This window comes from Trichomycterus rosablanca, chromosome 6 (assembly GCF_030014385.1).
Source record: "Trichomycterus rosablanca isolate fTriRos1 chromosome 6, fTriRos1.hap1, whole genome shotgun sequence".
NCBI classification, from domain to species: domain Eukaryota; kingdom Metazoa; phylum Chordata; class Actinopteri; order Siluriformes; family Trichomycteridae; genus Trichomycterus; species Trichomycterus rosablanca.
Window position 1 is genome coordinate 3,570,001 of NC_085993.1, and position 14,974 is coordinate 3,584,974.

Below are 14,974 nucleotides of genomic sequence, written 5' to 3' on the forward strand. Positions count from 1 at the left end.
TATCTGTCTGTCTGTCTGTCTGTCTGTCTATCTATCTATCTATCTATCTATCTATCTATCTATCTATCTATCTGTCTATCTGTTTATCTGTCTGTCTGTCTGTCTGTCTGTCCATCCATCCATCCTTTCATCTATCTATCTATTTAAGAATCTCATGGACAAAGATGACAACCATTGAGCAAGCTCATAAGATGGCCAGAAAAAAGAAGGAGCAACTGAACCACATTAAGTCTTGAAAGTTATGTTACTTTGGTTGTGTAACTATTAAGGACTATTAAGACATGGTTTGACAAGTGTGACAAGGAACTCCAGAGGCCTGCAGAGAACCCTGTCTTCTCATCCATTAATATCCGGACTAACTGACAGACAAAGCCTTGCCAGAAAAGCAAAGGCTGTTCGGTTACTGCTTTTATAGTTTTGAATTTGAAAAACAATGTACATCAAGCTCATGATCAGGCGTCCACATACTTTTGGTACACAGAAACAATAACAGTAGCTGCAAAAGAACCAGTCCTCTAGTGTTTTGCGGGACAGAAACCATTTGTGACTTTGCATGTGTCTGTCAGGGCCTGAGTCTCATTCTTCAGTTTGGAGTTCCAAAATGAGCTCAAGGTTCCACTTCTTAACAGAACCACCTGAATGAACGTTAGTGAGACAGAAACACGGACTGACCTTCATAGGATACAACAGGATGAAGTTTCCTGCTGCACTGTTCTGAGGCTGCGGAGAGTAGAGGATTCTGGGATATAACTGATGAGTGCAGGGAGAGGAAGAGGAGGCGGATGAAGAGTCCAGGAGAAGACCGGGGCAGCACAGGCATGGTTACCTTCAGATCCACACCTTCAGCTGACTGAGACTGCACCTGCAGGAATGAATGTTATAAACAGGTTACAACTTCAGATGAGCAGGTTTATTAGACTGAAGGTTTGGACCACTGTCTGTGAGATGTTTAGCATGTTCTCTCTTCTTTAGGTGCTTTGGTTTTCTTTCCAAAAACGTGCCAGCAGGTGGACGAGCTGCTCTAAAGGGTGTAGGTGAGTGTGTGGTGCCATGCAATGGCTTGGCAACCTGTCCAGAGTGTATTCCTAGCTTGCACCCCACCGTGACCCAGACCAGGTAAAAGCATCATCTAGAAGCATGAATACTCTATATGTATTAAAACTATTTAAAGAAAATGACCTCTATGTGATTTTAAAGTATGTCTGTGGAAACTTGTGCCTTTTCAGTCACAAGAGCATTTGTATGACTGGGCACTGATGTTGAGTCCAGTTCCAGTTTATTTTAAAGCTGTTGAGTGGGGCTGAGGTCAGGGTCCAGGGGGTGCTGGAGCCTATACCAGCTCTCAATGGGTGCATTTTGCCAGTCCTTTGCATGGCAGACACACTCACACACACACACACACACACATCTAATGGCAATTTTTAAAATCTTCAATTAACCTGACTGCACGTCTTTGGACTGTGGGAGGAAAACCACACAGACACAGGGAGAACATGCAAACTTTATAAAGTGCTGTGAGGCGAGCCACCGTGCCTCCTTTATTTTTTACAACTGTTAGCAATTCTTGTGGCTGAAAAACAAGAATTCAAAAATTAAAGGGGCGTCCCAATACTTTTGTCCATATAGTGTATATGGATGCAGTCAAAAGTATGCGGACACCTGAGCATCAATTTACTTGAATCCAAACCTATGATCTTAATAATGAAGAGGCTCTACTCTTCTGGAAAGGATTTCCACAAGATAACAAGACTTGGAGTGTGTGTGTGTGTGTGTGTGTGTGTGTGTGTGTGTGTGTGTGTGTGATGCTGGATGAGAAGGCCCGACTCATAATCTGTGTTTCAATTCATCCCAAAGGTTTAGAGTTAAGATCATCGCTCTGTCCTGGGCACTGCAGTTCATTCACACCAAACTCCTAAAAGCATGTCTTTATAAAGCCGTCTGTCATGCTGGAAATGGAAGGGCCTTCCCCAAACTGTTGCCACACCAAGTTGGAACCATATCATTGATTTAGTACACCTGATAGAAGTGGGTGGGGCTACAACATTTGAAATAAACGAGTAAGAGAAGCGTCCACGTAGACACACAGAAGTGTCCTTTTCACCAGGTAGTGTGCGATTTGAGACGCAGCCTCTGATTTGACTTTCGGATGCAGTCACACGCACACACACACACACAAACACACACACACACACACACACACACATTGACTGCTCCTCTCCTGAGCATGTCTAATTCATCTCAAAGCCGAGAGAATCCCTGTAACGCCCCTCGATACCCCTGAACACCCCAGTGCCCCCCACACACACCCCCATTCACACTGCGCCTTTCAGCCTCAGCCAGAGGAACGAAGACGGACGGATGTCGAAGAAAAACACGGACGTAAACAGTCTGAGCATAAAAGCCGAGGACGACAAGGCCGGGCGTCCCAGCACGGGACAGTGAGGACCTGTCAGGACCGATTCGACACGGGTGAACTCACGCAACCTAAACAACCAAAAAGCGCGGACGGGGTCGTAGCTCGATGGATGACATCATGTACACACGGACTTAGTGCTTTGTACCCGGCTGATGGCATGCTGATACTAAAAGAGACCACTCCCATAAGTACAGAGACGATCATCCATCATAATAATCAAAATAATTAATTTGAGTTGATTTTCTTTAAGAGGGCGAGAGGATCAAAAACACACCAGCCGAATCTCCCCAAACACAACAGATAAATGTCTATTTATTTGCCAAATTTAACCTATTGAAAATAAATAAATGCATAAATAAATAATAATAATAATAATAATAATAATAATAATAATAATTTTTAAAAAACACACATAACAACCTACATATGTGTACAACCTACATATGTGTTGCTCTGTGTAAATACCTGAGTATTGTCCTCTCTACCAGAGAAGCTGATTTTGCTAAGTAAATGGTTAACGGTTACATACAAACATGGCAGTGATGAACAGTAACATGGAACAGTTACAAGGGGTGGATTGGAAGGTGGGTGGATCTGCAGGTGAGTGAAGGGTTGGATGAGAGAATGGGTGATTGGAAGAAAAGGTAGATTAGAGAAGGGGTGAATGAGAGAATGGGTGGTTGGGCAGATGGGTAAAGGGGTGGATAAGAGGATGGATAATTGAAAGAAGGGGTGGATGGAAAGATGGGTAGGTGGAGGAACAAGGGATGGATGGGAGGAATTGTGGATGACAGTATAGGATGGGTGAAGAGATGGATAGGAGAATGGGTGATTGAAAGAAGGGATGGGTGGATAGAGAAAGGTGTGGATGAAAGAAGGGGTGGATGGGAAATAAAAAGAAATGAAATTATATTTGTTTAATCAGGAGTCACTTTTAATCACTTGTGACTGGCGGTGTGAACATGTGGGAGGTTCTTAGCAGTAAAGAGAGATGCTGGCTGTCCATCAGAGGAACTCAGGAGGCTTTGGGTAAGAACCATGCAGCAGGTCCAAGAGCTCCAGAAGATCAGAATAATCCACCCAGACACACAGAGAGAGCGAGAGAGAGAGAGAGAGAGAAATCCTTTTGAGTCAGTAAACATGTTTACATTAAAAAGTGTGAAAGACCGAACGACAGCCCATGAAGACATGATTCATTCATCACACGTTCAGGATGAACATGGGCGTGAAGGTGGCTGTGCTGTAGGTTTCCAAATCCATATGAAGAAGCTTTGAAGTCACTTTCAGACACGGAGCTCAAAAAGGCCTAAAGCTATACTATACGGCCAAAAGTTTGTAGACACCTGATTAACAGCTGTACTAACAGCCTCCACTCATGTGAGAAGGTTTAACACACGATTCTGAAGTGTGACCGTCAGATTTTGTGCATGTTTAGTCAAAAAAAGAAAAGCATTAATGGTGGACTAATGGTGGTCTGGCTTGGGATCAGTGTTCCATTGTATCCTGTAGATGAAGTTCCTTCACATTAAACTCATCCCACCAAACCATCTTCTGTCTTCTTACAGAAAAGCAACATTTCTAGACACCTGTTAGCAACAAGCTTGACTAAAACACCTTAACAGGATCATTAGGACATGGTGTCCACATACTTTTGGCCATACGGCGTGACACATAAAGTCTTCCGCCACTGACAGGACAAATAATAGGACACAGCTTTTTTACACCTCAACACTAAACCGCGGTACGTTACAGTCTCACTTAGTCAGCGTCTGAGCTTCAGAATTAGATGCCAGTCTTCATGAAAACGTCTAACAAGTCGGGCGACAGGGCTGCAACGGGAACACGGTGCCAATTACACACTCATGCACCTCACCACGCCTCATTACATTATGAACTGGTGCCCAGTGGGGCGAGGAGGGGGCGAATGCTTCAGGTTATGGCATTTCAGTAACCTTCAGACCCCCCAGTCATGAAATAATTCATCTTCTTTAGTAATGTGTCGAGACATGTGACAAGCGGTCAGGGTCTTGGAGGGGGGAGGGGCTTCACTAGAGACAATTAAATGGAAAACAAAAGTTGTAATATCAGGCGACCATCACAATGACCAGGACAAGTGTACAGGTGAGTCTGGTTGATATAAAACCACTCAGTTTAAGTTTGTTTGTTTATTAGGATTTTAACGTCATGTTTTACACACATTGGTTACATTCATGACAGGAACGGTAGTTAACCGATACACAAGGTTCATCAGTTCACGAGGTTATATCAAACAGTCATGGACAATTTAGTGTCTCCAATTCACCTCACTTGCATGTCTTTGTACTGTGGGAGGAAACCGGAGCACCCTGAGTAAACCCACACTGACACGGGGAGAACATGCAAACTCCACACAGAAAGGACCCGGACCGCCCCATCTGGGGATCGAACCCAGGACCTTCTTGCTGTGAGGCGACAGTGCTACCCACTTAGCCACCGTGCCGCCCCCTCAGTTTAAGTAAAGAAGGTGAAGAGCTACAGGAGACAAGAAACCCTTTGTACCTCTGTATTCTTGTACCTCTGTATCCCCGTACCTCTGTACCTTCATTCTTCTGTACCCTTATACCTCTCTACCCTCGCACCTCTGTACCCTGGCACTTCTGTACCCATGTACCTTTGTACTTTTGTACCTCTGAACCCTCGTACCCTTGTATCCTTGTACATCTGTACCCACATTCATTTGTACCTTTGTACCTCTGTATGCTTGTACCTTTGTACCCTCGTATTTATGTACCCTCATACCTCTGTACCTTCATACCTCTGTACCCTCATTCCTCTGTACCCTTGTACTTCTGTGCCCTTATACCTTTGTAATTTCATACCTCTGTACCCTTATACCGCTGTACCCTTGTTCCTCTGTACCCTTGTACCTCTGTACCCTCATACTTTTGTACCTTTGTAACCCTGTACCCTTGTACCGCTGTATCCTCGTACTTCTGTACCCTCATACCTCTGTACCCTTGTACCTCTGTACTTCTGTACCTTCGTACTTTCATACCTCTGTACCCTCATACTTTTGTACCCCTGTATCCTTGTACCACTGTATCCTCGTACTTCTGTACCTTTGTACCGCTATATCCCTTGTACCTCTGTACCCTTGTACCTCTGTACCCTCAAACCTCTTTACTTGTACCAGTACCTTAGTATATTAATCCTGTTACCTTGAGCTCTAGCTTTTAGCCACAAACTAAACTACTGTACTAACAACCTCCTACCTAAAATGCTTTTTAATCATGCCACCTAGCTGAGGAAGTCATCAGCAGATTCAATATTAACTCTGGAGATGGAAACACATGCTGAGTTCTCTTTAAGCTGGAACAACGTAGCACCTCTCACTCCACCATCTATGTTTAATTTCCCCTCTTAAGGTTCTCCTCCAATTCCTGACCACAGACTGGAAATGGGGCAGCAGGACAGAGGTGCTAGTGTGCACACTTGTGTTTTGTTACACCCACTGGGCAGTAAAGTGAGCAGTCAGGTTACAGAGGAGGTTCCTGTACACACGCTGGACGTCATGGGCAAATCTAGAGTTTATAGAGGTAATAAATTTAATGTCACGTTAATTAAAAAAAATACCCTCATTCCAGGTTCTTCAGTGCTTCCATTCATCAGTTCAACAGGGTCGCATGCAGAGCCTGACCAGAGAATGACCAGGCAACACTAACCAGAGTCTAGCATTTATGTTTATGGACCTGTTAACCTTTTTATTTTTCTAGTCAAAGCTGAACGAATGAATGAATGAACAAACAAATAAACAAATGAATGAATGAATAAACTAACTAACAAACTCATTAATGCACGACAGAACAAAGTAATGAATAAATGAATGAACAAGCAAACAAAAAAATGAACGAGGTAAAGAATGCACGAATGAATGAATGAATGAATGAATGGATGAATTAATGAAGAATGAACAAATGAATGAATGAACAAACAAATAAATTAATGAACGAACAAACAGAACAACTAATGTATGAATGAATGATCAAACAAACGAATGAATGAATGAATGAATTAATTAATACATGAATGAATAAATGTATAAATGAACAAACAAATGAATGAACAAATGTATGAATGAATGACTGAACAAACGAATGAATGAATGAACAAACAAACGCATGAATGAATGACCGAACAAACAAATGAATTAATTAATTAATTAATCAATAAATGAATGAATGAATGAATGAATGAACAACCAAATGAATTAATAAATGAATGTATGAATGATTGAACAACGGAATGAATGAATAAATGAATGGATGAATGGATGAACAAATGAACTTATGAATGAACAAACAAATAAATAAATGAGCAAACAAATGGACAAATGCATTAACAGATGAATGAACAAACAAATGAGTAAACAAAGGAATGAATAATAAATGAATAAAGGTATGAATGAATGAACAAACGAATCAATACATGAATGAATAAATGAATGTGTGAACAAATGCATGAACAACTGAAGGAATGGATGAATGATGAACACAGTCCGTCTATCCCACTAATTAATGATGAAAATAGGAAAGTCCTGCAGCTGCACATCCACCACTAACAGATTTCTGCATCAACCCTCACCGACCCAAACATCCCTCCCCCCCTCACATCCGTCATGTCCCGTCTCCTCACACAGAGCGGATCCTCGTTCATCATGACTGAGTGATGTGGGACGTATAACTGAGGTTACGTTCATCACTGCAGCTTTGTACTGATACAGAAATCAAACCTTCATCACTGCAAATGATCTACATACGCTACACGGACAAAAGTATTGGGACACCCCTTCTAATTTTTTTATTCATAAATTCCAGCCACAACAATTGATAACAGGCATATTAAATTCATTATATCAAGAGGATTATATGCTTTCAGCTTTGCAGCACCATTTAGGGAAGTCCCTTTCCTGTTGACCTGCACAGAGCCCTGACCTCCACCTCACTGAACTGAAACGTCAGTCGAGGCGTCCATCAGTGCCCAGTCATACAAAGGCTCTTTTGATTGAATGAGCACAAATTCCCTCAGACATACTTCAATGTCTTGTGAGCCTTCTCAGAAGAGTGGCTGTTGTTATAGCTGAAAAGATCACACAGAGGTCTCGCTATTATAATAGCATTTGTTTTTGAAATGGGACGTCCAACCATCTCATGGTCAGGTGCCGTCTACAGGAAACAAACTTAGATTTGGAACTTATCAGCAAATATCATCGCAAGATTACTTCACAATCAATTAGTGGCATGTCCAAAAGATAAGGCACGTGATTTTATTCGTTCCAGTTCTTTAAACATCCAACAGTGACGTTTGTTTCCTGTAAAGGACGTTATTCTGTTATGCTCACAAATCAACAGAACATGACGTTTAACCAGGGGGGGTAAAAACTTTTGCATCAGATTGTACAACATAAACACACTGTATGGCAAAGAGAATGTAAACACCAATCCACTCACTCACTTTCTTAACCGCTTATCTAACTAGGGCAGGGGGGTGCTGGAGCTTATCCCAGCTTTTCAATGGGCGCAAGGCACACAGTAACACCCTGGACGAGGCGCCAGGGCAGACACACACACACACACACACACACACATTCACCTATAGGGCAATTCAGTGTCTCCAATTAACCTGACTGCATGTTTTTTGGACTGTGTGAGGAAACCGGAACTCCCGGAGGAAACCCAAGCAGACATGGGGAGAACAGAAAGGACCCGGACCGTCCCGCCTGGGGATCGAACCCTGGCCCGTAAACACCAATCCAAATTTTCTAAATCCAGATTCAGGTGTTTTATCCACACCCAGTGATTACAGATGCATAAAATAATGATATAAAATAATTGAGATGCTGGCAACTTTGTGTCAACAGTTTAGGGAAGGTCCCTTTCTGTTCCTGCACTATTGTGCCCCTGTGCACAAAGTAAGGTCTATAAAAAGGGTTTGGGTGAGGAAGGAGTCCTGAACACAATTAGAATGAAATGGAACAACGATTGCAAGTCAGGCCTTCTGGTCCAACATCAATTTGTGTATTTAATTATTTATTAGGGTTTTAACGTCATGTTTTACACTTTGGTTACATTCATGACAGGAACGGTAGTTACTCATTACACAAGATTCATCAGTTCACAAGTTTAATGTCAAACACAGTCATGGACCATTTAGTGTCTCCAATTCACCTCACTTGCACGTCTTTGTACTGTGGGAGGAAACCAAAGCTCCTTGAGAAAAACCCACACAGACACGGGGAGAACATGCTAACTCCACACAGAAAAGGCCTGGACCAATCCACCTGGGAATCAAACCCAGGACCTTCTTGCTGTGAGGAAACAGTGCTACCCACCGAGCCACCATGCCATCCCCAACATTAATGCCTGACCTTACCTCCTGTTGGAAGCCTTCCCAGTTTTTAAATACCATGTCCACTCACTGTCCTCTCTATTAGACACTCCTATCTAGTTGGTCCACCTTGTAGATGTAAAGTCAGAGACTGTCGCTCGTTTGAGTTGGTCAACTTCTAGACCTTCATCAGTGGTCACAGGTCCACAGGGTCGCTGTTGGCTGGATATTTTTGATTGGTGGACTATTCTCAGTCCAGCAGTTACAGTGAGGTGTTTAAAAACTCCAGCAGCATTGCTGTGTCTGATCCACTCATACCAGCACAACACACACTAACACACCACCACCATGTCAGGGTCACTGCAGTGCTGAGAAAGATCCACCACCTAAATAATACCTGCTCTGTGGTGGTCCTGTGGGGGTCCTGACCATTGAAGAACAGGGTAAAAGCAGGCTAAAAAGGTATGCAGAGAAACATATGGACTACATTCAGTAATTGTAGAACTACAAAGTGCTTCTATATGGTAAGTGGAGGTGATAAAATGGACAGTGAGTGTAAAAACAAGGAGGTGGTTTTAATGTTATGGCTGATCGGTGTATTACAAATCCATGCACCTGTCTCAGTGCATGGACACAAACACATAACCGGACCTCAAGCAGAAGCTTTTTTAAACATCCTGTAGGTCTTAATGTCTTTAAAATCAGGTCATGAAATTAAAAGCACATTTAAAAGCAGCACTAAGTTTAAATGGAACCACAAGAGCAACATGTTTACTGTCAATTCTGCACTTTAAACTGAAAGTTAAGTCCCACAGCTTTAATATGAATCTGAGCATTAAGTGTAAAAGCAGCTCTAACAAGAATAAATCAGTAAAAGTACTTAAGTAAGGTATTAAAAGTATAAAACAAGAAATAAAAGTATTTTACGCAGTTAACCAGCATCCCAAACACAACACAAGTGTAGAAATGTATCGTTACAGCTCTAAAAGCAGAGAAAGTCTGAACATGAGTGTAATATCAGATCATTTCATGCTGAATTTAATTTAGAAGGAATTAATTTTACCTGCAGTAAAATCTGCGCTGCTTTGGTTCGATTCCTGCAGGACGCGCTCACACAACCGCGCGCTCCCGAGACAACTGCGCGCTCCCGAACACGGCTCGGGATGGAGCAAACCAAAACGCGCTGCAGGGGGAATCAGTGGGGTTGAAATATAAAAATAAGTATTATTTTCAGCACAAAACAGCTTCATCATCGATACAAACCTCACAAATATACGTGTTAATTATTAATCTTATAGAAAAATCTATGCATTAGAATATTAATTTAATTTACACTACAGAGAGAAAAGATTTATACCCTGTGTGCAGGAATAGTTCCTCCTACAGTTATTATAATAAGCAGGACTGGAGGTGAGAGTGTGGATGAAGGGGTTATTATGAGTAATAACGTGTTCATAAATAATGGAGCACAATATATGAACTCACAGCTACACTAGAATTATTACAGTCTCACAGTTTATATCAGCTCCAGGCTGATCAGTCCTCTGAAAAGTTTACTTATGTAAATTAAACCCAACCTCAGTATCAGAAAAGTTGGGACAGGATGTGAAATACAAACAAAAACCAAATAGCAGTGATTTGTAAATCCGCTTTGGACACCTGACCATGAGCTTGTTGGACGTCCCATGCTATTAAAATAAACTGACCTCTTATGTGATATCTCCAGCTATAAACTTCTGAGACGGCTTCTCACAAGACGTTGAAATTTGTCTACATCTACAAGGTGGACCAACTAGGTAGGAGTGTCTAATAGAGTGGACAGTGAGTGGACACGGTATTTAAAAACTCCAGCAGCGCTGCTGTGTCTGATCCACTCATACCAGCACAACACACACTAACACACCACCACCATGTCAGTGTCACTGCAGTGCTGAGAATGATCCACCACCCAAATAATACCTGCTCTGTGGTGGTCCTGACCATTGAAGAACAGAGTGAAAGGGGGCTAACAAATCATGCAGAGAAACAGATGGACGACAGTCAGTAATTGTAGAACTACAAAGTGCTTCTATATGGTAAGTGGAGCTGATAAAATGGACAGTGAGTGTAGAAACAAGGAGATGGTTTTAATGTTATGGTTGATCAGTGTATACATACTGTACATATACACATACACACACGCCAGCCGTTCCTGGACAAAGGACCTTCTTAGATCCTTGTACAGGTTCACTTATAATACATGTGATTAATAATTTTGTATCAGCCATGTTCTGGGGAAGTAAACCGTGATTATTATGGGATGTGTGTGATCATTGCTGCTCCTAATTCTTGTGTGTTTACAGAGTCATCGTGATTAAAACTGTTACTGAGAGCACCAAGTGTGTGTGTGTGTGTGTGTGTGTGTGTGTGTGCAAATAGTATAAATGTTCCCATTTAAAAGGTTGAAATGATGATATTGATCAGATTATTTGGATTTTTAATTATTACTTTTATTATTATTTTGTACAAGCATTATACAAATTCAACATGTAAAACCCAAAAGCTTCGAATGACCTTCTGTATGTTTACTGAACACGATACAGAACCGGTGATGGATTAGCATTTCATGTCGAGATACTTTAATACACAATAAATCAGAATAATCAAATGTTAACTGGATTTAATAGGGCTTAGATTGGGTGCTGGGAGAGTGTGCTCACACTCGCTGAACCTCCTGATGGTATTAACATCCAGATGGATTTAGAAAGTGTTTGATCACGCAAATCCAGTTAATAACTTGTGCTTCCAAGAAGAGAAAATGTGGTCAGATAAAAGCTTCCTCTCTTTATTTTTTTATTGTTCTTAGCCACTGGTCAGGGTTGCTGTGGGTCTGAGAAACACTGGGCGCATGACAGGTATACCCTGGTCAGGATCCCAATCCATCACACAGCAATAACTATACTGTCCTCAATTATAACCTATCATGCCTGTGTAGACACCCACTGACAAATTGCACTGCTGAGATTCGAACCTGGCGCGTCACCCAGGCGCACCTTCTTTAAAGATAGCTTCAGGTTCAAAATGCCAGCTTGTATTAAGACTGATTGAAGCTTATGGATTTTTGGAGTGGTGTATCTCTGTAGGGCGGCACGGTGGCTCGGTGGGTAGAACTGTCGCCTCACAGCAAGAAGGTCCTGGGTTCGATCCCCAGGCGGGGCGGTCCGGGTCCTTTCTGTGCGGAGTTTGGATGTTCTGTGTGGGTTTCCTCCGACAGTCCAAAAACATGCAGTCAGGTTAACTGGAGACGCTGAATTGCCCTATAGGAGAATGTGTGTGTGTGTAGGTGTGTGTCTGCCCTGCAATGGACTGGCGCCCCGTCCAGGGTGTTACTGTGTGCCTTGCGCCCACTGAAAAGCTGAGATAGGCTCCAGTACCCCCCTGCGACCCTATTTGGATAAGCGGTTAAGACAGTGAGTGAGTGTATCTCTGTAATACATGTCACATGATCTTTTCCAAGATGAGACTGTGGACACCGAACCTATACCTAGTCAGGATCCATTTGACCGGTGCAGATCAAAAACATCAATCAGATCATCAGAAACATCAGATCAAACAAACGAGAGGCTTCAGTGGAGGTGTCCGGTTTATTTCCACTTAGTAGCTCAACCATGCTGAGGTCACTCCGACTTCCAGCTTCCCAATTTTGGGTTGAATTGTAGTCTTTCTACACACGTTTCCATCACCCATTACCCCCCCCTCCCACACACACACACACACACACACACAGACACACAAACACACACACTTGGGTGTGATTTCGGCATCGTTCTGTCATAATCCAGCATCTTCATGTCTGATGTTTGACTGGTACAAACAACACAGACGTGTTCCCTCTGACGTACCCTTCCTACTTCCACATCAGAGAGATGTTCAACCACGACGTCATCCTGTACAGGAATTACACACACTCTTACCCGTCCCCAATTAACTTGTGCTTTTTTAATAAATTATATAAAGAGAATTACTGTAAACAAAGTTCTATAAAGACATGAAGAAAAGCTCCAGAAACTCCAGTGTCCTGCACAGAGTCCTGACCTCAGCCCCACTGAACAGCTTTGGAATCAAGTGGAACATCAACTGAGGCTATACAAATGCTCTTTTAACTAAACTGGCACAAATTCCCACAGACATACAGTACTTCAATATATTGTAATAAGCTTTCTCAAAAGAGTGGCTGTTGTTCTAACTGAAAAGATCACATAGAGGTCAGTTTATTTTAATAGCATTTGTTTTTGAAATGAGTATGTCCAACAAGCTCACTGTCAGGTGTCCAAATACTTTTGGCCATACAGTGCATATGTGGAATTTGCAGTCGCCATCTCTTCAGATGTGAAATGCAGGCAGGACAGTATAGCACTTGCACTCTCCTACCACCAATACTCAGATGGTGGCTTGGCACTGTCCTGCTGAAACAAGCAGGGATGTCTAGATGGCAGCACATGAACCCCTTAACATTAACAAAGCCTTTACAGAGAGACAAGTTACCCATGTAGTTGGCACTAACACACTCGTATGCCATGGTAGATCCTGTAGCTCCTATAGCTTTAGTAAATCCTGTAATCCCGGCATCTTTGTCGTGCTTCTTCACTGCAGCCACACCAGTGACCAATCTACCGACCAGCATGCATGAACTGAGCTGGAACTGAGCTGGAACTACTCTCTCTCACTCACTCACTCACTTTCTTAACCGCTTATCCAATTAGGGTCACGGGGTGGGGGGATTGTGAATTTGGAGCCTATCCCAGCTTGTCAATGGGTGCAAGGCACACAGTTACACCCTGGATGGGGCGCCAGTCCATCGCAGGGCAGACACACATACACACACATATATACACACACACACACCCATTCACCTATAGGACAATTCAGTGTCTCCAATTAACCTGATTGCATGTTTTTGGACTGTGGGAAGAAACTGGAGCACATGGAGGAAACCCACACAGACACAGGGAGAACATGCAAACTCCACACAGAAAGGACCTAGACCGCCCTGTCTGGGGAGCGAACCCAGGACCTTTTTGCTGTGAGGCGACAGTGCTACCCACCGAGCCACCGTGCCGCCTGAGCTGGAACTAAATGTACAAAAAGTATGAGGGTGCTCCCTGAAATATCCGCTCTTCTGAATTTCAACACTGAAACAAATGTGTCTATAAATATTTGGTCATTCTGTGTCTACTGTTTACAGTTACATGTATGAGAAATCCATCCATTCATTTTCACATTGTGATCTGAAAAGACCATTAAAGAGCAACACCAACTAAGAGTCTAATCTCTTCCTGTATGGCTCTGGAACCACCTTGACCCTGACCAACAAAACCCAGCGAACTGAAAAAACGAAGAACTGATTAATGTTTGTATAGCGACCCCTAGTGTGTCTGTAACATAATTACATTCTTCATCTTTTGAGGGATTTAAATCTTATTAGAAATAACAATACACAGCCAAAAGTATGTGGACACTTGACCGTTAGCTTGTTGGACGTCCCATTTCAAAACCATAGGCATAAATATGGATCCACTCAGCCACCCCAACTTCATTTTGAAGCTACAAAAGCCACAATTATTTTGTGAATGCTTTCCTTCCACAGAATTCTGCATTCTGGAGGGTGATTGTGGCTTACAGTTGACATTCCAATGCATCCCAGATGTGCCCAGTTTGGTTGGAGTTCCTACAAACCAAACTAATCAAAACATGTCTTCATGGAACACAGTTTGAGCACAGGGGAGAGGTCTGAATGCCTGAACAGGACAGGGCCTTCCCTAAAGTGTTGCCACAAAGTCGGAAGCATACACTAAAACCACTCCTTGTTTCTACACTCACTGTCCATTTTATCAGCTCCACTTACCATATAGGAGCACTTTGTAGTTCTATAATTACTGACTTACACCACAGAGCAGGTATTATTTGGGTGGTGGATCATTCTCAGCACTGCAGTGACACTGACATGGTGGTGGTGTGTTAGTGTGTGTTGTGCTGGTATGAGTGGATCAGACAGAGCAGCGCTGCTGGAGTTTTTAAATACCGTGTCCACTCACTGTCCACTCCATTAGACACTCCTACCTAGTTGGTCCACCTTGTAGATGTAAAGTCAGAGACGATCGCTCATCTATTGCTGCTGTTTGAGTCGGTCGTCTTCTAGACCTTCATCGGTGGTCA

At 42.6% G+C, this 14,974-nt stretch overlaps 1 protein-coding gene across 1 annotated transcript in view; it reads right to left on the reverse strand.

Moving 5' to 3' along the window:
* Window positions 1-13,442, reverse strand: part of sema5bb (sema domain, seven thrombospondin repeats (type 1 and type 1-like), transmembrane domain (TM) and short cytoplasmic domain, (semaphorin) 5Bb) — a 43,061-nt gene extending 29,619 nt beyond the window's left edge. The window contains exons 1-4 of the mRNA XM_062997132.1: window positions 13,304-13,442; window positions 12,661-12,665; window positions 9,843-9,962; window positions 673-862 (exon numbers count right to left, since the gene is read on the reverse strand). Coding sequence (XP_062853202.1) covers window positions 673-862; window positions 9,843-9,962; window positions 12,661-12,665; window positions 13,304-13,442 — 454 coding nt within the window. The remainder of the gene's footprint in view (window positions 1-672; window positions 863-9,842; window positions 9,963-12,660; window positions 12,666-13,303) is intronic.
* Between the last annotated feature and the right edge of the window lie 1,532 nt (window positions 13,443-14,974).